We start from the raw sequence: 21,257 nt of genomic DNA on the forward strand, positions 1-21,257 counted from the left end.
ATAATATATATAATCCAGCTCTATTGCATATTCCATCTTTAAAATGCTTATTTTTTACTCTATTACTTTTTATTATTTTATTATCTTTACTCTTAGTCTATGACTGTCTGTTTATAACTGTCTATACTCTTTTTCCTCTCTCTCCAAGCCAATGTACATTTTTTTTTTTTTTTTTTGGTTTTTCGAGACAGGGTTTCTCTGTAGCTTTGGAACCTGTCCTGGAACTCGCTCTGTAGACCAGGCTGGTCTCGAACTCACAGAGATCCGCCTGCCTCTGCCTCCCGAGTGCTGGGATTAAAGGCGTGCGCCACCATCGCCCGGCCAATGTACATTTTTTTAAAACAAACTGTGTCTTGTTTAGAGGTCTTTTATGTCTGTCCTATTGTGTATCTGAAATCCTTTTCTGACCAGGAGCATTTTTTTTGTGGTGTTTTGAGACATGGTTTCTCTGTGTAACAGTACTAGCTGTCCTGGAACTAGCTCTTGTGGACCAGGCTGGCCTCAAACTCACAGAGATCCTCTGTCTCCCGAATGCTGGGATTAAAGGCATATACCACCACCGCCAGCATTCAGGAGCATTTTTTTAAACGGTAAATGGTGGGGTTGCCGCAGTCCTGGATGCTGGCTCCGCTTCGCTCAGTCTTTCAAAATGGCGGAGGTACATTTACAGCCAGCTCTACAAGCCATGCTCACTGCTCGGGCTCCAGGGATGCAGCGGGTCTATGTTGCCGCCATTAAGCAATTGCCTGCCATATGCTGCTCACAAACCCCATTTAAGTGCTCCATAACAGGATCTCCAGAAAGAGCCAGAGCAGTTTGTGCAGCCAGCACGAACCAGGAAGCCCTTTCTTAAAGGAACCATGTATCTGTTCACCACTAGCAAACAGAGCGTGGAAAAAAATGCAATTACCAAGAAGCTGCGCTTGGCTCCCATTTTTGTGGGTCTAGAAGCACTCTTTTTTTTTTAAGCGTTTTTAGGTCTTATGTGGATCCATGCCCAAGATGGCGGGCACCATTATGTAAGCGGTGACTGCTCATTCATTTCCCGGCTGCCCAGACCCAAATAAACACACAAAAACTATATTAATTACAAACTGGTTGGCCAATGGCTTAGGCGTATTCCTACCTAGCTCTTCTATCTTAATCTGTGTATTGCTACGAGGCTATGGCTTACTGGAAAGGTTCCAGGGCCTTTCTCCTTTGGTTGCTACATGACACCACCTACTTTCTCTAAATATCTCTCTTTGGATTTCCCACCTGGCTGTACTCTGCTAAGCCATTGGCTGAAACAACTTTATTCATCAACTAATAAAAGCAACACACATGTGCATGCACACACAAACACACACTTGCACATACATACATACATACATCCATGTGCACACATGCACACACATATATATGCACACACACACACATGAATAACAAGAAATGATTACTATGACAGACAATAGTACAAATAATAGTAATTAGTGTGAAATGGCCAGCCAGTTTCCCTAGAGAGGAACTTGAACAACAGAATTCGAGATAGAAAAGGAACAAATGCTACTCTGAGACAGGCAGAGAATGCTGTAAGGGGCAAAACACAAATATCTCTGAATTCTTCACATATGACCTGATAAAGCTTCCGATAGCTTTCTCATTAAACACCACATTTAACGCAGGCCAGAGAGTTTGCAGACCCGGAGTGCCTGTGCCTGGATCAAGCTACAAAACGGGTAGGGTCTGAGAAGCCACACAAACGTCAACGGCAAGGGGAAGCTGTCACTAAAGAGAAACTAAATTACCCCACCCCCAGCTTACTGACCCTTAATTGACTTAGATAGCACTGATTTTTGAAAGTCACACAGCTTGGCAATAAATCATTACTCCCACTCTAGCTTTGCGGCAGATGACACCTCTGATGTGTGGATTATGATAACAGTTGCCTAGGTAACAGCAGAAGTTTGAAGGCTGCTTTGGCTGAAAATGCTGACCCTTCATTTGAGCCTGTAACTATCTGATGGGCAATGAAAACAGGACAAGCGGCTCAGAGCTGTGTCTCTGCTTGTTGTTCTGACATTTGGATCAGGTCCCCTTTGCAGAAATGTTACCTTGGAGATGGCATGTTCCTCTGCCTTGTACATGGGCTCCTTTTTCAGCATCTGTCACAGCTCACGCCCTTCAACCCTACATAAGGCCCAAGCTAACTCCAAGGTCAGGATGTTTGTGCAAGACAATCATGTCATCAGCAGGAGAGACTCAGCAGTTCTGGGGTAAGTCATTGACAGAAAACATTAAGACCAGGATGTTCCTAAATAAGGAAGACGTCTTTTGAAATGGTACCCATCCCAAGCAGAACACTGCCAACGTTTAACTCACCCCCGAAGACCAAGGGCTTGCTGCTGCCTTTGTTCAGTGGTCTCCACTGTGATCACTACCGTCTCCTTTGTTTCAGCCATCTGCAGCCAAGTCCTAATAAAGTCTTACCTGCCATGGTCCTAATATATGGCTTTGGTCCCCTTTCTCCTGTCTCCAAACTTTCAGAGCCTACCTTACAGCATTATTATTACAAAGGGACCTAGTCACTAATGCAAATATTTAAGGCAAGACTTAATTATAGAAATTTCCCTCCCTCTACCAATACACACAGATCTTTTAAAAAACACAAACTGTACTCTTATACACATGCTACTAACATTTATTTTTCTACTTCCACTTAGGCCTGGTGGTTCATAGCTTTAATCCCAGAATTTGGGAGGCAGACACAGGTGGATCTCTGTGGGTTCGAGGCCAGCCTGATCTACAGAGTGAGTTTCAGGACAGCCAGGGCTACACTGAGAAACCCTGTCTCAAAAAAACAAAACAAACAAAACAAATCAAATCAAAACAACAAACAAACAAAACCCAACACTACCACCACCAACAACCAAAAAAATCCACTGAAATCACTTTTTGTTGTTACTTGAGGCAGGGTCTCATATAGCCCAGGCTGACCTTCACCAACTCTGATAGCACAGGAGCACCATCGATGACCTCAGAGAAAATCGTTGTTTAGAGACAAGGGGGAAACTGAGCTACATTCACTGATGAAAGCAGTGGTGATGAAGGACCAGATGGTTCTTATGCATATTACCTATCTGTCCACTAGGTGAAGCAGTCTCTCCACCTTTGACTCCTGCCAGTATTCTGGTGGTTTTTCTGTCTTAGGTACCGGTATGCAGTTAGAGCGTGAACCTATTTAGCTTTATCAATAAAAACCTGAGTCAGATATTAGGGTGAAAGCTGAAAGATCAGAAAAGCAGAGTAGCCAGCCACCAGAGATTTCTACCCTTTACAGAATCTCAGACCAAATGGGGGAGATCCTGTCTCTACCAGTCTTACATTCCTATCTCTACCTCCCTAGTGCTGGGATCAAAGGCATGAGATTCTAGGTGCTGGGATCAAAGGTGTGAGCCACACACCTAACATCACTGTTTCTCTTTTAGACTGGTTCAATCTTGAGTAACCCAGGGTGGCCTTGAACTCCTGATCTTCCTGTTTCCTCCTCCCAAATGCTGGGATTAAAGGTGTGTGCCACCACTTCCTGGCTGCTATGGTTAACTAGTGGTTAGTTCTGCCCTCTGATCTCTAGGCAAGCTTTATTTGTCAGAACACAAACAAAATATCATACTGTAGAACTTTAAGACAATTCTCAGTACTTCCCTTCCTTCCCTGGGAACCAAGGACATAACAGCTATGCATGCACGTACTGAGATGTTGGGAACTTTCCATCTCCCTGAATAGGGGCAAGATAACCCTTAGGTGTTGACTCAGTTACTGATGTTTTGACTTAGTCCCTGGGAAGGGGCAAAGTGACCCTCAGATGTTTTCCCTTACTTCATCTGATCTAGTAACTACTCTCCAGCCAATTATTGGTAATAGCCTTTTTGAATAAGCCAATCATAATAGTTAAAGAACAACCCCCAGACACCCCTTCCTTCTGTGGTTTTTTTCCTTTAAAAATAGCCTGTACCAGACATTCAGGGTCTTCTAGCCTCCCGACTGCTGGAAGACCCTGTCATGACAGAATTAATAAAATCCTCATGCTTTTACATCAGCTGTGATATGAGAGATGGTCTCTTGGGGCGACTCCTCCTCCTCGGTGATTGGACGCTAGGGTCCAACATTACAATATGCATCTCTCTCTCTCTCTCCCTCATCTCCTTTTATTTTTTCTTAAATACTTACCTGCTTCAGGTGATATAATCGATGTATCAATCTAGTGACAGATGACCAAACCAATGGCACAGTGTCCCAAATCCATCAGGAATATAGCATGAATAAGAGAAAGGAAATTTTAGCTGGGCGATGGTGGCTCATGCCTTTAATCCCAGCACTTGGGAGGTAGAGATCTCTATGAGTTTGAGGCCAGCCTGGTCTACAGAGTGAGTTCCAGAACAGCCAAGGCTACACAGAGAAACCCTGGAGAAGGCTACACCCAATTCCAGTGACAGGCACACAGGGAAAACCACATTTGCACACTCTGGTTTTTGTTTCATCTTTTCTTTAGGTCTGGGCACCTCCATGGCAAGGTGGACACAGATTAAGGATGTCTCTCTCCCTCCTTTTGGTCAAAACTAAAAACAAACTAAATTTTCCATATGAGAATCTATATGTCATACACACATAATGTTGTTTCCTCTTAATATGGGTAAATAAATGCTCAGGTCAGGAGCCCTGGTGACAACTGGATAATGCCTACAGCTCATAATTAACTAGTGGGAAGTAGCTTATCCGGAAAGACACCTATGCTAACCTCTGACTGCCACGATATGCACACATATGTACACATGCACCCACGTGTATACACACAACACATATACATATCACACACACACACACACAAAGAAGAAAGGATACAGAGGTGACAAAACTTTGGAAGGTGACCTTGGATTCAAAGGTCAACTCCAGGGAAAACAAGGGGTAGAAATGAAGTAATACATGTGGACTCAAGTATGAAATTCTCAAAGAACTAAAGCTAAAATTAAACACTATTGCAAACTCCATTTACAGGATGGGTAACAGTAAATCTGGGCTTCAGTTTCTCTACTGCATAATTAGGCCACCAAACCCGGGAAAAGTACCTGAGTTTGGATACTGAAGCAATAGTTATTTGATTTGTTCCGTAGAGACAGGGTCTGTATGTAGCCCTGGCTATCCTGAAACTCAGTTTCAGGCTCTGAATCCTGGAACTCACAGAGATCCTCCTGCCTCTGACTCCCAAGTGCTGGGTTTAAAGGTGTGCGCCACCATGCTCAGATTTTTCTTTCAATTTTATTGAAAATTCTTATTTTATGTTTGGCTATTTTGCCTGTACATATAGCTGCACACCACAAACTCGCAGTCGCAATGCCTGCAGAGGCCAGAAGAGGGCGTCTGATACCTTATGATTGAAGGTTACAGACAGTATACAGAGCTGGGACTTGAACCTGGGACCTCAGAAAAAACAGACAGATCTCTTAATTGCTGAGCCATCACTCCATCCACCTAAAGCAGCTTTTAGAGTACATAGCAATACATAATCAGTAAGTAATAGCAGCTTGGTATAGCCTTCCGTTTTCCTTGAGGCTTATTCAGAATATTAAGTACTCTAGACTGGCTAGCCTCTGCCCCTCACTGTAACTGTTCTTCCACACCCCAGCCGCCTCACAGCTCCTGACCTCACTGCTCAGTTTCTCATCACTCACTTTTCCCTCTGAAAACAGGACTGCAGGCCAATCCCCACCAACAATTATCCACAGCACAGGTCACCCCTGCTGCAGATTTCAGTGTCCGCCAGTCCGTGAGGACAGAATGAGATCATCTCTAAGCTCCTCTCACAAGAACATCTCAGCGCTCTTTGTCTTCTCCTTCTGAAACTTGTATTTCTGTGAGGCCTTCTCTGAACCCCCCGGTGGCTCTAAAGATGTCTGGTGAGCACTGGTGTTGTCAAACACACAGATGGCATTCTGCTCACAGGGACAGGTGGGGAGATGCTGTTTTCTGTCACTCTCCAAGTGCCAAGATCCATGAGCTAAGAGAAGCTTCCCCGCAGGCCTGGCCTTGGCAGGGCCACATGTCCTTCTGACTGCAAGGGACATGTTATCTGCCAGGATCCAGGAGATTGCAACGTACCTCTCTTTCTTTTCTAAAACACAACAAAGCTTCGCACACAAGCCAGTAAACCCAGCTCTTCTGGTGGTACAGGTGCTTACCTGCCCAAAGTGATGAGCCAAAATGATGTCCACGATGTTGGTCGTCAAGCCTGAGAGCTGGAAGAGAAAAGCTGTGTTAGGAGAATGAGCACACGGGAGCAGTCACAGGCTGTCCACTAAAGGAGGGACACACAGTGTCTTCTAAATCAAACAAACACACAGACCAGTATCACTTCAAAGAAATGGCGGGAGAGGAGGGGAATACAAGGAAAAACTAAGTATTCTTTCCATGGCATGAGCACAGCTTCCTTTGAAATAGGGCTGGAAGGAATAGTGGCCATTCCTTCAAAAACAGGGAGACCTGAGACCCGTGGCAGTCTGCCGCTTCATCCCTGCCCCTGTTTCTGCATCTACACTGGGTTGACGGCAGCAGAGATCGACTTACAACCCGGCCCAAGACATGCAAGAGACAAAGGAAAAATTCCTTCCAGTTTTAGCCATCTTTATTTCAGGCAGTGGGAGGAATAGCTATATTTACAGCTCACATTTTGAACATTTTTCTCCCAGTTCTTCCCATTTCAAAATGATGCATCTCACATCTAATAAACGCAGCAATCTGTAAATCTGGAGACAGTCTATTTTCAGAAACATCTCCAGCTCAAATGATCTTGCCAATTCCCTTTAAGCTTTCTTCCTGGGCTTCGGATGGAATTCCTACTGAGGACTTGGATTGTAAGTGACATACTGAGTTGGAGGTGGGGATGCAGAGGAGGTGAGGGAGAGACAGGGACATAGGGAAGGTTAAGGAAAGAAGATGGCCTGACATCACCCCGTGGGCTGTCAGTGAGCCACAGGCTACAGAGGAAAGAGGAGGAGGATTAATTACCCAGCTCACTTCATGTGTTGCACTATTCAGAATGCTCAGACTCAAAGTGTTCTATGAATGTCACTAGGTTGTTACACATCTAGGTGTGAGGGTCGTATACTAGACAGGTGAGCACATTTTACAGCATCAGACTGAGAGAGAATTCCAACGCAGCTGGCACCAGCATTGTTAGTACACCCATCCAAAGCTAGGGAAGGCAACAGTCCCCAATGTAAATAAATGAGGGGCAGCACAGACAGACTGTGCAGAATCTGGTCTTTTGGTAGGTAGGATGTTTATAAATAATTATAAAAGCATATATGTTCATTACATAAAATTAGGAAAAGAAAAAAACATGAAAAACTGTCACTTGTATTGTAATTAATTACCAGAGAAAGACGTAACCACTGCTCCCAAACTCCATCCCTCTTTTCTTACATATTTAGTATATATTCAGCATATTAGTTATGTAAATAATAATCTATTATTATTTAGCATATGTATTAACAAAATCAAGATCATATTGTGGGCCTATTTTGATCTAATGTAAGAGTTTTCTCATCTCCTTTAATAGCCAAATTACAATAATTTTTATTTTTTTATTTTTTTATTTTTTTGGTTTTTCGAGACAAGGTTTCTCTGTGGTTTTGGAGCCTGTCCTGGCACTAGCTCTTGTAGACCAGGCTGGTCTCGAACTCACAATAATTTTTAATTTGGAATATGGTGTAATTGTGCGGCCCAGATGTAGGCCCATATTTCTGTATGGTGTGACAGCCAGGCTATAAAGCCATAGGTCCCATCCGAGGGAGTCAAGTAGCTCTGCAGACAAGCTGTCTCTGCCTAACAATGGTCAGGATGTTTGGAGGACGTCTTATAGAGATGCTAATTCAGGCCTACGTGACAGCTAGCATACAGGTAGAATGTGGACATGACTAAAGGCCATTCACACCCCCACCCCCACCCCCCCACCCCCGCTCAATTTATGTGATGATATATAAGCTGTTTGGATAATAAACCCGGGAGATCTTCAGGAGATCGTCAGGAGAAAAGACCCTGAGATGCCTTTCCATGATGACCGTGTAAGCTGTGTCTGATTATTCCTCGCGACTCCGTACCAGTTCAGTTAGGGGAAATAATTATCTGTGTTGGACCCACACGGGCTTCAACACCCAGGCTAGCCTGCTACTCTTGATTTTTCTTCCTTACAAGGTCTGAGTTTATGTGATTGTCACCATCCTTTCCTCAAGTGACACACTTTTATCATTATATTTTACCATTGCATAAAAATTTTGTTACTTTACTATTGTTACTTTAGATTCTTTTGCCATCCATTTGACTGACAACCAATGCTTCAGTGTTTATATTGAGTCCTGGACCTTTTAGCTTAGGTAAAAGTCATTTCTCTATAGGATTAACACATGTTATTTCTCTGAGTTGTACTGAGAACAAGAAGAATATATATATATATATGTGTGTGTGTGTGTGTGTGTGTGTGTGTATGTGTATATATATATATAGATATATATATTAAAGAACAGTGGAACAGTGTCTGGTACTCAATAAACATTACACAGGTATCAAATTCTCTACTAAAAAATTCTGGGGACTGCTGAAGTGGATCAGCCAGGATTCCAGGCCCAGCATGGTAGATAAAGGTAATCAAATCCAGAGGGCAGTTTTCTGATAACTACAGGTCTGATATGGCATCTCTGTGTGTGTGTATGTGCATGCACACACACACACACACACACACACACACACACACAGACCAAATGGGGTATCCTGTCTCTACAAGTCCTCAGACTGAATGCCTTGAGCTCCTGTCTCTTTCCCCCTTATATACCTCTCTGCCCAGCCATATCCCTGTTTCCACCTCTCTAGTGTTAAAGATTAATTTCTGGGATTAAAGGCATGAGCCACCACTGTCTGGCTCTGTTTCTCTTTGAGACTGGATCAATCTAGTGTAGCCCAGGATAGCCATAAACTCACAGAGATCCACCTGCATCTGCCTCCCAAGTGCTGGGATTGAAGGTGTGCACTACCACTGCCTGGCATTAGGTGCAAATTATCTGTCTGTCTGTGTATCTACCTATCGACAGGGTCTCTCTGTTTAGCCCTGGCTGCCCTGATGAGATTCACTTATTTCAAGGATTAATTCTGTTTGCCAATCTGACTGTACTAAGGAATACGTAGGAAGCCAAGCCTGGCGCTGATGCCTGTGATCCTAGCACTCCAGAGGTAGGAGGGTTGCTGCAATTTCAAGGCCACACTGTTTTGCCTGACAGCTCCAGGTGATCCAGCGCCATGTACTGAGGCCCCGTTTCAAAACAAAACAACAAACACAAATACTTAGGGTAAGAGTAATGAGAGATGGTCAAGCAAGGGCACTTCCTGCCAAGCCTGAGAACCTGAGTTCAATCCCTGGACCCCACAAGGTAGGAGGAGAGACCCAATTTGTGCAAGTTATTTCATGACCTCAAAAGGTGCATCAAGGCACGCATGCGCCCCTACTTGTATACACACATAACACACAACAACAACAACAAAATCATTTGCCTAGTATTTGTGCCAGGATCTGGCTAGGTGGATCAAAGTGATAGCTGCTTAAGCCTGATGACCTGAGTTAATCCCTTGCACCCAGGGAACCCCTGGAAAAGCCAGATGGCCTGCAGTAAGCAGCACAGCAGCACAAACGAGAGACAAGCGAGGAGGAAGGTAAACCTGACGCCCTAAAGTTGTCTTCTGACCTACACACACACACACACCTGCTGTTTTAGGGCTGGGGCATGGTAGTGCAGACCCGTATTGCCAGAATTTGGGAGCTCAAAGCAGGAGAATCAGAGGCTCAAGGGCATCCTCAGCTACTATAGGGAGTTCAAAGCCAGCCTAGGATATATGATGTCCTAGCTCAAAACCAAGCAACACATAGTGGGTAAGAAGATGCATGCCTACAATCCTGGCACTTGGGAGGCTGAGGCAGGAGTACCACCAGTATGATGATAGCCTGGACTACAGAGCAAGATCCTGTCTAAAACTACCAAAAGCAAACAAAGATTCCATTCAATAAAAATAAATACGTAAAACTACAAGCAGTAAAAAGAGAAATGCTTAGATAATCACCAAGGCACATTTTTCAGTACGTATCTGATGGGCTTTCCCAAACAACTGGATCCTGGGGTTCTGACCTGGCGAACGGATTATTTTCTTGGACTTGTAATGCCCTGGTATTATTAGAAGGCAATACAATGTAAAGAGAGAAACTAGGCCACAGGGGAGGGGAGGGTGGTGGGTAGCGTGGGGGTGGGGAGTGCACCTGCAGATTGTGTCTTGGCTGCTTCCTGTCTGTACTGCCTCTTCTTGCATGCCCGTATGTCAACTGCCACGTTTTGCCACAACAGATTCAAACGTCTGGTACTCTGGGTCAAAAAAGATTTTTGCTTCTGTTGTTCGCTTGGGTAATTAGGTTCCAGGCCTAAAACTACCAAAACTAATCCAAGAAATACATGTGTCTAGCAAAGGACATATATGCAGAACATGTTTTAAGAAGAGATACATGGTGATGGGTAAAAGACATTTTTAACAGTACTCACGAAAGGCTGGGGCAGGAAAGATGGCTAAGTAGTTAAGAGAACTGGCTGCTCTTCCAGAGGACCCATGTTCAGTTCCCAGCACCCACACATCAGCTCACACACCTGCCTGTAACTCCAGGTCTAGGGGACCCAACACCCCCTTTTGGCCTCTGGGAACTGCACACACATGGTGCACAGATATACAAACAGGCAAAACACCCACGCACATAAAACAAAAACAAATAAAACTTTATAAAAAGTTAAAAAGCCAAGCTATTCTTATGAAGGAACAGAAGTCCAGTTTAGTGACCTGGGTCTGACACCCAAGCTGCTTAGACTGAAGGGTCACAAGATCATGGCTAGCCTGAGCAATTTAGTGAGATCCTGTCTCAAGGTAAAAAGTAAGTGAGAGCTGGGGGTGTAAGAGCAGTGATAAAATGGTACCTACCTGGTATGCATGAGACCGTGTGCTTAATCTCTAGTACCCACCAACAGGTAGGAGAGGAAGAAGGGGGAGCGAGGACAAGGAGAAACAGAAAATGAACAGACGGACACTGTCACTGAAGGACTTACTTTGGAAGCTGCCCAGTCAATCCAGCCTTTAGCACACGGGTCAATGTTAATGAGCACAAGGCCTTCCACCAGCTCTGGATGATTGAGCTGAGAGAGAGACAGAGACAACTGTGAGATGCCCACTCCCCACTCCTTTAAAGCAGCGGCCATGCTCAGCAGGTCTGGGCTAGGCCTTGCTCCTGGAGTCTGGAAGGAGGACTGCAGAGATGCTCTGGAGCCCTTACAGACAAGTCCTCTTGACATCTGACCCAGCACCTGGAAACCAGGCTCTCAGGATGCTATTAGGCCATCTTCCCTTTATTGGTGCTGAGGGAAGACTAGATTTTGTGGCTACAGCAGGGGAGAGCATACTGCAGTTGTTTGTCTCACAGGGGGACTTCCTTATGGACGAGTGTGCTGAAGCACTTGGCATAGGGGCTTCTGTGGGCTGCTGTGGGACAACATGAGCTCCTGAATTTTTTTCCTGAAGCTGCCTGAATAGGCAATGCCACTCCAAACTCTGGCCCAGGAGGGATCACAACAGGAGTCCTCCCCTATGACCCAGGAGGGATCACAACAGGAGCCCCCCCCCATGGCCCAGGAGGGCTCACAACAGGAGTCCTCCCCTGTGGCCCAGGAGAGATCACAACAGGAGTCCTCCCCTATGACCCAGGAGGGATCACAACAGGAGTCCTCCCCCATGGCCCAGGAGGGATCACAACAGGAGTCCTCCCCCATGGCCCAGGAGGGATCACAACAAGAGTCCTCCCCTATGGCCCAGGAGGGATCACAACAGGAGTCCTCCCCTGTGGCCCAGGAGGGATCACAACAGGAGTCCTTCTACAGGGTTGGAAGGAGACTGCAGTTCCGCTGTTTAGTCACATGATGGTGTCAGTTCATGGCTTCTCAAGCTCATTTTTCCATGGCTTTAACAATCCCCCCAGAAGCCGCATCTGGGTCTCTTTACACCGTTCTGGCCTCATTTGTGAATTTTCAGACACACACACACACACACACACACACACACACACACACACACACACAGAGGCTGGAGCAGCTGGAACTTACAAAACCAACACAAGCAGGCACCCAACTGGGACCCACACACTGCCTCAGGGAGTTGAGACTAATCCTTCCTGTACTTACTGCAAATCGGCTGAGGATGTAGGCTCCTGCTCCAACTCCAATACCAATGATGCTCTTCACACTGAACAAGGCAGATGGACAGTTGACAGTTTCTTACTCTGTGGTGGCATTGTATAACGGAACTGTTGTAGTCGGGATCCAGTGCCCTCCTTATTTGACAAAACCAGTGCCCCCCTCTCTCCTCCTCTTTCCCTTTTCCCTTCACGGCCCCACCCACTGAGGATCGAACCTAGGACCTCAAGACTTTCCGTCCCAGCAGGCAAAGGAGCTATTTTAAGGTAGTGGTTAAATCTGCAATTCATCTTCATTGTCCCACTGCCTCAGCCTCTACCAGCAAATCCTGTCAACTGTGCCTGCGAATGTTGCCCTCCGTAACCACCATCGTGGTCATCCCCCGATTTCTCTGTGTTGAAGGTGCTAAGGTACAATCTCTTGCTGGGCTCTGTCACTGAGGGCTAAGGAGCAATCTCTTGCTGGGCTCTGTCACTGAGGGCTAAGGAGCAATCTCTTGCTGGGCTCTGTCATTGAGGGCTAAGGAGCAATCTCTTGCTGGGCTCTGTCATTGAGGGCTAAGGAGCAATCTCTTGCTGGGCTCTGTCATTGAGGGCTAAGGAGCAATCTCTTGCTGGGCTCTGTCACTGAGCTCCACCCCAGCCCCACTTTGTTTAAGGCATCTTATTGTGATTGTTTATCCAGCAGCCAATCTCCTAACTAAGGTCAATAAACAGTGACTTTTTTGTTTTGCTCGTTAAATTGCAGTTGCAGGGACACACACACACACACACACACACACACACACACACACACACATGAGGAAGATGGAAACCAAGAACCAAGTGGTGGGGGTGGGGAGCTCAGTGGGGAGGATGGGAACTCAATGGGGGAATGGGAAGCTCAGTGGGGGAATGGAGAGCTCAGTGGGGGGTAGGGAGGTCAGTGGGGGGATGGGAGAACTCAATGGGAGGATGGGGAGCTCAATGGGGTGATTGAAAATTCAGTTGGGGAAAAGGGGAGTTCAGTTGTGGGAGGTTGGGGAGGTCAGTGGTGGGCATGGGGAGCTCAATGCGGGGGGATGGGAAGCTCAGTGGGGGGATGGGGAGTTCAGTGGATAGACCAATAGCAGACCATCTTTAAGTGGTGGGGTGGGGAGTGCAGAGGCAGAGCACCTATAGAGTGGTGGGGATGAGCACCTCAGTGGCAGAGCATCTGTTGATCTGGAGTGGAAGCCTGGGTGTGACTTGCAGCAATGAGCAGAGCCACGGGAAGATATAGTTCAGACTCACCTTAGTTGCGTAAGAATGTGAGGCAGCATTGTGGCCAGCTCATCCATGGTGGGGTACTGATACCTGAAACCGAGAAGGACGCCTTCTGAATTAGAAAGCAACCACAGTTCCCAGTCTCTAGGAAACCTTAACCAGTCCAGATGTCTTGGAGAAACATGAGATTTTTCTTTTCCTTTTAACCAAGGGCTCAAAGGGTGTGGTATAGTTGCCTGGAAACAACTGTGGCCTGATCCATGATCCTCCACGGCGGCCATGTGAGGAAGGAAGTAAGAGGGGCCACACCCCTTATAGCAGAGAAAGCTATAGGAAGAGAACTGGCGAGATGGCCTACTGTGTGCTATTTCCAAACTCTTAACATTCGTTTCCAGGCTCAGGAATGTCCAGCAGCAAGAGACAACTCAGGAAGTAGCTTGCAGTCTGCCAATCATATTTAGGAAGTTAACTGTAACAGGAAATATCACTTTCCTGGGCCTATGCACCATTATAAAACTTGGGTTCTCAAGAATATCCTCATTTTGTTGTAATAGGAGCGGCGGGGCTGCGTCCCCAACACCCCAGCCGCCTGCTCGGCTAGCTTATGCCCGAAATAACAACACACAAACTGTATTCATTTAATCTTTGCTTAGCCCATTTCTATCTAGCTTCTTCTAGGCTAATTCTCACTTGTTAATTTAGCCCATTTCTAATCATCTGTGTAGCGCCCCTAGGTGTGCTTACCGGGAAGATTCTAGCCTATGTCCATCCTGGGTCGGAGCTTCATAGCTTGCGTCTTCCCGGGAGCGGGGAGCATGGCGTCTCTCTGAGGCGTCTGCTCCCGAGAGGAGAGCCGTGGAGTCTGAGCTCACTTCCTCTTCCTCCCAGCACTCTGTTCTGTTTACTCCACCTACCTATGTTCTAACCAATAAAATGGGCCAAGGCAGTTCCTTTATTAGCCAATGACCTTCCTCCATCACTCATTTATTTTATTTAGGCTGGCGGTTCTCAACCTTCCGAATGCTGCAACACATTAATACAGTTCCCCATGTTTGGTGACCCCCAACCATAAAATAATTTTTTTTGTTTGTTTGTTTGGTTTGGTTTGGTTTTCGGAGACTGGGTTTCTCTGTGTAACCGCCCTAACTATCCTGGAACTAGCTCTTGTAGACCAGGCTAGCCACGAATTCACAGAGATCCGCCTGTCTTTACTTGCCAAGTACTGGGATTAAAGGCATATGCCACCACCACCCAGCCATAAAAGTATTTTTGTTGCTAATTCATAACTTTAATTTTTTTTTTGTTTTTGTTTTTCGAGACAGGGTTTCTCTGTGGCTTTGGAGCCTGTCCTGGAACTAGCTCTGTGGACCAGGCTGGTCTCGAACTCACAGAGATCCGCCTGCCTCTGCCTCCCAATTGCTGGGATTAAAGGCGTGCGCCACCACCGCCTGGTCCATAACTTTAATTTTGTTGTTGTTACATAATGCAAATCATAATGCAAATATGTGATATGCAGGGTATCAAGTATGCGACCTCTTGAAAGGATCATTTGACTCCAAAGGGGTCATGATCCACAGGTTGAGAGCCACTAACTTAAGTATAAGATAATATGTTTATTTTATGAACTGCTTATTATGATATGAACTGATTCTAAAATCACCAGGCAAGCCCAGGAGCTGCCCCAGAGGAGAAAGAGAAGGAGAGAGTCACAGAGAGGACAGCGTCAGTGAGAGACAGGATATTTTAAAATGACACTGATTGTGTGTGAGCTGCGTGCGTGCGTGTGTGTGTGTGTGTGTGTGTGTGTGTGCATGTTAAATAATCGCCCATGTTTGACGACTTCTGCTCCACAATCAACAGGCACTCATCTGCTTCTGCTGAACACGGTAAGGAATGGAGTGCTCTCACACCACCTGTGCACAAATTAGGAAAAAAATCTTGGTAGATATCACCTGGGCGAATAACAACTCCTATCTGAGAGACACCACAGCTTGGAAAAGAGTGAACGAAGATTCTGTAACAAGACTTCTTGGGTTCGAATCCCAGCCCGGCTACTTATTTGTACAGTGACACAGATCCTATAGGGTTGTAGGGATCGAGTGCGCTAACAAACATGAGCATTTAACGGTTTCTGGGATCTATGCAGGTGCAGGCGCTCCCTTGGGAATCTGTGATGCCAACATTTATAGAGCAAGTTTAGCATGATGTTGAGTGCCAAGGTCAGTCAGATGGTACCCTTGCCTGTCAAGATGGCGTCAGAATAAATGGTCCCCCCAGATGTCCAAAATCCATCTCTAGGTGGGAATTCCAATGGGAGGGCACTCCCAGAGCAGGTTCAGAGGAGTCTGGGCTCTGCCTATGTGTCGGGCACTTTAGGAAGAGACACAGAAGTGACAAGTGTACAACAAAGGAGTCGGGACAGATGGGAGTCCGTGAGAAGTGGGAGCTCCAGACACATTCTGCCTTGTGACTACAGGTACATAGGTCCCGGCCATGCAGTGGCAATCCTGGGTATGTGAAAACACAGCAGCCCTCAACACACTTACGCACAGGCTTCTGAGACCAGGGGCAGAAAGACAGGCAAGCAGCACCACTTGTAAGTGTGATACCATCACAGGGAGGGAAACACACCAAGAGCCCCTACCATCCACCCATTTGTTCTTTGGCCTCAAGCCTCCCAGAAGTCTTCCCTGTGGCCTTACCCTGTTGGGAAGGATGGGGCCCCTTCTTGCTGGCCTGGGGCATCCACGTGACAGACAGCAAAGTGCTGGGTGATCTCCTGCATATCCTCGAAGTTGAAGAAGGTGTTGAAACAGGATTTATCTATGAGACGAGAACACCCATGGATCACAAGCTCTCCAGCTCTCCCCAGTTTTCCTCTGCTCAGCAATGCTGAGTCCCTGCTCTTTCCCTCACTTCTCAGCCCCAGTCCACTTAAGTGAGGAGTCTGCACACAGCCTCACTCAGGCTGCTGAAGAAAGACTCCACAGGAGGCACCTCTGTGCCTGGAGAGCAATTGGTTCTCAACTCTACACCATGGGTTCAGAGTAGGAACACCTTGTGGATGTTTGCTGGGTTTCCTGGTGGTGGACAAAATAATCTCCTACCCACAATGCTGTCTTTCATGCACCTGACGAGGAGACACTGACCTTCCCCTGACCCTGTCTAGAAGACATTCTCAGCTGCTGTTCACCACTGAGGGCTTTGTCAGAACTGCTATGTGCATGGAGGAGATGCTGCTTTATTTCTTTCCTCTCATGCTAAATCTCAGCCCTGGGTTGTCAACTCAACACAGGCCACCTCTAGAAGCCGGAGCAACAGGCAAGACACATGTTTGCAGAGTCCATCCCCATGACTAGAGCCTAATTCTCTACTATTAACTCAGTAGCTACTTCTGAAATGCTACTTCTGAAAAGTAGTGGATTTGGCATGGATTTCAGCCTTGGAAATATTTGTAGATATGTAAAGAGACATCTTAGGGAATGGCCTAAAGATTAGCATGAAATAAAATAGACTTAGTTTTACATATCCCTAATACCCATCACCTGAAGTAATTTTAAACTAATTGCTGTTTTGAGATGTGGGGACTGACCCTGTACATGCACACACATTACACATATGTAGTGCTGTTGGTTCTTCATTGGGTCTATGTGTTCTCTGTCAACACTCAGTTTCAAATTTATAGCATTTCTGATTCTGAGTTATTGGATTAGGGATGTTCAACCTATGCCAAGTAGAAAAGTCTGTAGGAAGAATACTTTTACTACTGTATTCAAAACCCTTAAACTCAGGGATTTTCTAACCAGGGACATGAATTAAAAAAAATCAGATTTCGCCGGGTGGTGGTGGCGCACACCTTTAATTCCAGCACTTGGGAAGCAGAGGCAGGTGGATCTCTGGAAGTTCGAGGCCAGCCTGGTCTACAAGAGCTAGTTCCGGGACAGGCACCAAAAGCTACAGAGAAACCCTGTCTCGAAAAAAAAAAAAACAAACAGATTTCAGTGCTAGGCATGATGGTGTACACCTTTAATTTCAGGAGAATCAGGCAGATCTTTGTGAATCTGGTCTACATGGTGATCTGGTCCACATAGTGAGCTCTAGGACAGCCAGGGCTATGCTATGTAGAAAGAGAGATGTATCTCAATCTCTCTCTCTCCATATATATATATATATCTGACCTCAGTTCTAATTTCTTATTCAGTTTTTCAGATAATCTATTCTTCTGAAGACATGACACAAATGTAAAATGTAACTTCAGTTCCCCCAACATATTCGACCCTGTTTGTACTCTCAGAATGTTAACCTGCCATTAATAAAAACATTGTGTGTGTGTGATAAGACAGGGGAGGGATGTGTCTGTCTTACTAGAATGCTATTATTGCATTCTTTAATATAAAGATTATACATGCTAAAACGGGAACCTGATGGGGGCTGAAGAGATGGTCAGTGGTTAGGAGCACTTATTGCTCTTACAGAGAACCTAAATTCAATTTCAGCCCTCATATGATGGTTCACAATCACCTGTAACTCCAGTTCTGGAGGATCCAACATCCTGTTCTGGTCTCCACAGGTACTGCATGCATGTAGTGCACATAGATACACACAGGCAAACACTCATGCACATGAAGTACAAATAAATATTTTTTATTTATAAAAGGGAAAAGTGCAAAACCAATACATACGGTTAAGCCCGATGTCATGGTATGTCAGGATAACCGGTCTATTTTCCTGTGGTGAGCCCTTTATGGTGACGTGGACTATACCATGGAGTGTTTCTATGTCATGTTCCTATAACAAGACAATGTAAGGTCTTAGAAAGGCTTCATGAACCATTAGCTCACCAGAGAGATGCTGTTATACTTTCTAATTTCTTTCTACTTTCTAATCCTTCTATCTAGGTAGACTAGAAAAAAAGAAAGAGATACACAGAAAAAGACTCACTTTTCCTCTGAAAGATTCACTTATGAGTCCAGGAAATATCTGTTGAGAATAAATTTGCAATTTGGCCGTGGGAAAGAGATCAGCAAGTTGGATTAGGAGCCAGGAAATACCTGGGAGTACAAAGTTAAGGAAATAGAAACATCAAATTCTTTCTGGGGGGAAAAAAAGCAGAGGCTTGAAAGCCTAAAAACACACGTCTGGCTGAAGATTAATTCAGTAGTGTGAGAATACATTATTAGAATCCACCTGCTGCTGGTTCAGTGTCCTCCTTCTCTCGTAGATGCTGGCAGGTACCTTAATGGGATACTGTGAGCCCTTAGCTAACAGACGTAGGTACCATAAGGGGACACTGTGAGTCCTTAGCAAATAGATATCCCAGTGTCAGGGTATCACACCTGGGAAGGGAGTTAATATCAAAGGAGGCATGGGTACCTCTCCCTTCCATGCTTCCTGCCTGGCAATCAGAGAGCCTACCTGAAGGCTCTTGCTGTGTCCCCTCCCCTCAAAAGAGTGTAGACCCCTCTTCTGCCACATGGACTCTGATCTCTCTCTCTAGAGATACCCCCTTCTACCATACTGTTGCCTAATGGTCTGTCCATGGCATCAATAACTCTTCTGGTAAATTCCCTATTTATCAGTAATATGTCTCAGTGACCTTTTTATATTTTAGATGGGGTCTCACTAGGTACCCCTGGTACCCACTATGTAGACCAGGCTAGCTTGAAATGCACAGAGATCCATCTGCCTCTGCCTTCTGAGTGATTTCTGGAATTAAAGGCATGGATTACCATAACTGGCCTAATTAGTTATTTATTTTGTGTGTGCATGTGAATTCCTGCATGTTGTATGTGTTCTATATGTATGCCTGGTGTCCCAGGGGCCAAAAGAAGACACTGGATCCCAGGGAAGTGAAGTTACAGGAAGTTGTGAGCTGTCATGTGGGTGCTAGGAGCCAAACCCTGGTCCTCTGCAAGTTCAGCAAGTGTTCTTTAACCATTGAGTCATCTCTCCAACCTTCAGTATTCTCTTGAGTCCTACACCCCATCTAAAACATATCAAGTAGACTCCAAAAGGTGGAAGCCAAGCAAGCCAGTGTAGCCATACTCATGTTTGGCAAAGAACAAGACAAAATTATACCACAGAACTCTAAAAACAGCATGGTGCTGGCACAAAAACAGATACATAGATCAATACAAGAAAACAGAAGACCCAGGAATAAACATAGGCAACTACAGCCACACGACTTTGACAAAGGTGCACAAATACTGGAGAAAAGAGTATCTCTCAAGAAACAGTGCTGGGGAAACTGGGTAGCCACGTGAAGAAAATGAAGGTAGACTCTTCTCTCTCATTCTCTGCAATGAGCAGTCCAAATAGATCAAGGCCTTAGTGTAAGACTGCAAACTGAAATGTTTGCTAGGGCAAACACTTCAAGCTAAGGCATAAGCAAGGACTTTCTAAAGGGACTCAAACAGCCCAGGAAATAATAACTTGTTGTGGGATTCCCCTCTGTATGCTGTGCATACCATTGGTTAATAAAGAAACTGTCTTGGCCTGATAGGGTAGAGTAGAGCTAGGTGGGGAAAAATAAACTGAATGCTGGGAGAGAGGCAGAGACAGGGAGAAGCCATGTAGCCCTACCAGAGACAGATGCTGGAACCTTGCTGGTAAGCAACTGCCACATGGCGATACGCAGATTAATAGAAATGGGTTAAATTAATATGTAAGAGTTAGTCAATCAGAAGCTAGAGCTAATGGGCCAAGCAGTGATTTAATTAATATAGTTTCATTATGATTATTTCAGGAGTCTGGGCAGCTGGGAAACGAACAAGCGGCTCTCCTACAACAATAACTGATAAGATTAGATCAAATGAAAAGCTCTGGACAGCAAAGAAAGCAATCAGCAGAACCAAGAGACGGTGCACAGTGTTTGAGAAAAACTTTAATCACTATATACTTGGTAGTAAATACATAAAAAATGCAAAAACTTAAACTTGGGGGTCATCAAGATGGTAGAGGCACTTGCTACCAATCCTGATGCCTTGAGTTCCATCCCCAGAAGCCAGAGTAGAAGGAGAGAACTGATTCCCCAAATGGTCTAATCTCTCCACTGCACCATGGTATATAGGTTATCCCTCACGAACAGATAGATACATGTAAAAATAATAACTTCTTAAAATATCAAAGTTAGTGTTTTGTATAAAAATTATAAAATCAGTAAAGGAGCATGTGACTTGGACAGACGACAAAAGAAGTGTGGTTGGTTAGGGGGCTGAGTACTTGCTGCTCAAGCTGGAAATGCAAGTCTGATCCCAAGTAGAGGAGGAGAGATTCCCCAAAACTGTCTCAGACCCCCACATGTGCCCTGAGGCATGTGCACAACCTTCCCCTCCATGTCGAACACACCATAAGAATACATAAAAATAAGAAACACATTCTTAGCTATCAGGGAAATGTAAATAAAAGCTACATTGAGATTTCAACTCCCCTCAGTCACAGGGCTGTTATGAAGATGAAGGAAATGTGGCATACACACACAATGGAGTTTTATTCAGTCACAAGGAGAAGTATGTCATTTGGGGTGTCGCCCTATTTTGGCCTATGGCATTGTGTTGTCAGCACCTTAGGGTTCACCTTCCTTTTGAAGAGTGTGACTATAAACTGTTGGGAGAGACAGCATGAGGAGAGGGAAGTCACTCACCTCCGCAGGGAACTGTACACATATCCGTTGTAAACTAGTATATGGACAGCTTGAATGAGACTCCATGTGGGG

General features: G+C 45.3%; 1 protein-coding gene across 1 annotated transcript in view; it reads right to left on the bottom strand.

Moving 5' to 3' along the window:
* The window catches only part of LOC142845152 (protein NDRG3-like), a 32,867-nt gene extending 14,541 nt beyond the window's left edge, over positions 1–18,326 (bottom strand). The window contains exons 1-6 of the mRNA XM_075963912.1: positions 18,226–18,326; positions 16,246–16,366; positions 13,571–13,633; positions 12,288–12,348; positions 11,163–11,249; positions 6,216–6,272 (exon numbers count right to left, since the gene is read on the bottom strand). Of these exons, the coding sequence (XP_075820027.1) occupies positions 6,216–6,272; positions 11,163–11,249; positions 12,288–12,348; positions 13,571–13,633; positions 16,246–16,328 (351 nt within the window). The 5' untranslated portion in view covers positions 16,329–16,366; positions 18,226–18,326. The remainder of the gene's footprint in view (positions 1–6,215; positions 6,273–11,162; positions 11,250–12,287; positions 12,349–13,570; positions 13,634–16,245; positions 16,367–18,225) is intronic.
* Between the last annotated feature and the right edge of the window lie 2,931 nt (positions 18,327–21,257).

The sequence above is a fragment of the Microtus pennsylvanicus genome, chromosome 2 (assembly GCF_037038515.1).
Source record: "Microtus pennsylvanicus isolate mMicPen1 chromosome 2, mMicPen1.hap1, whole genome shotgun sequence".
Classification (NCBI taxonomy): domain Eukaryota; kingdom Metazoa; phylum Chordata; class Mammalia; order Rodentia; family Cricetidae; genus Microtus; species Microtus pennsylvanicus.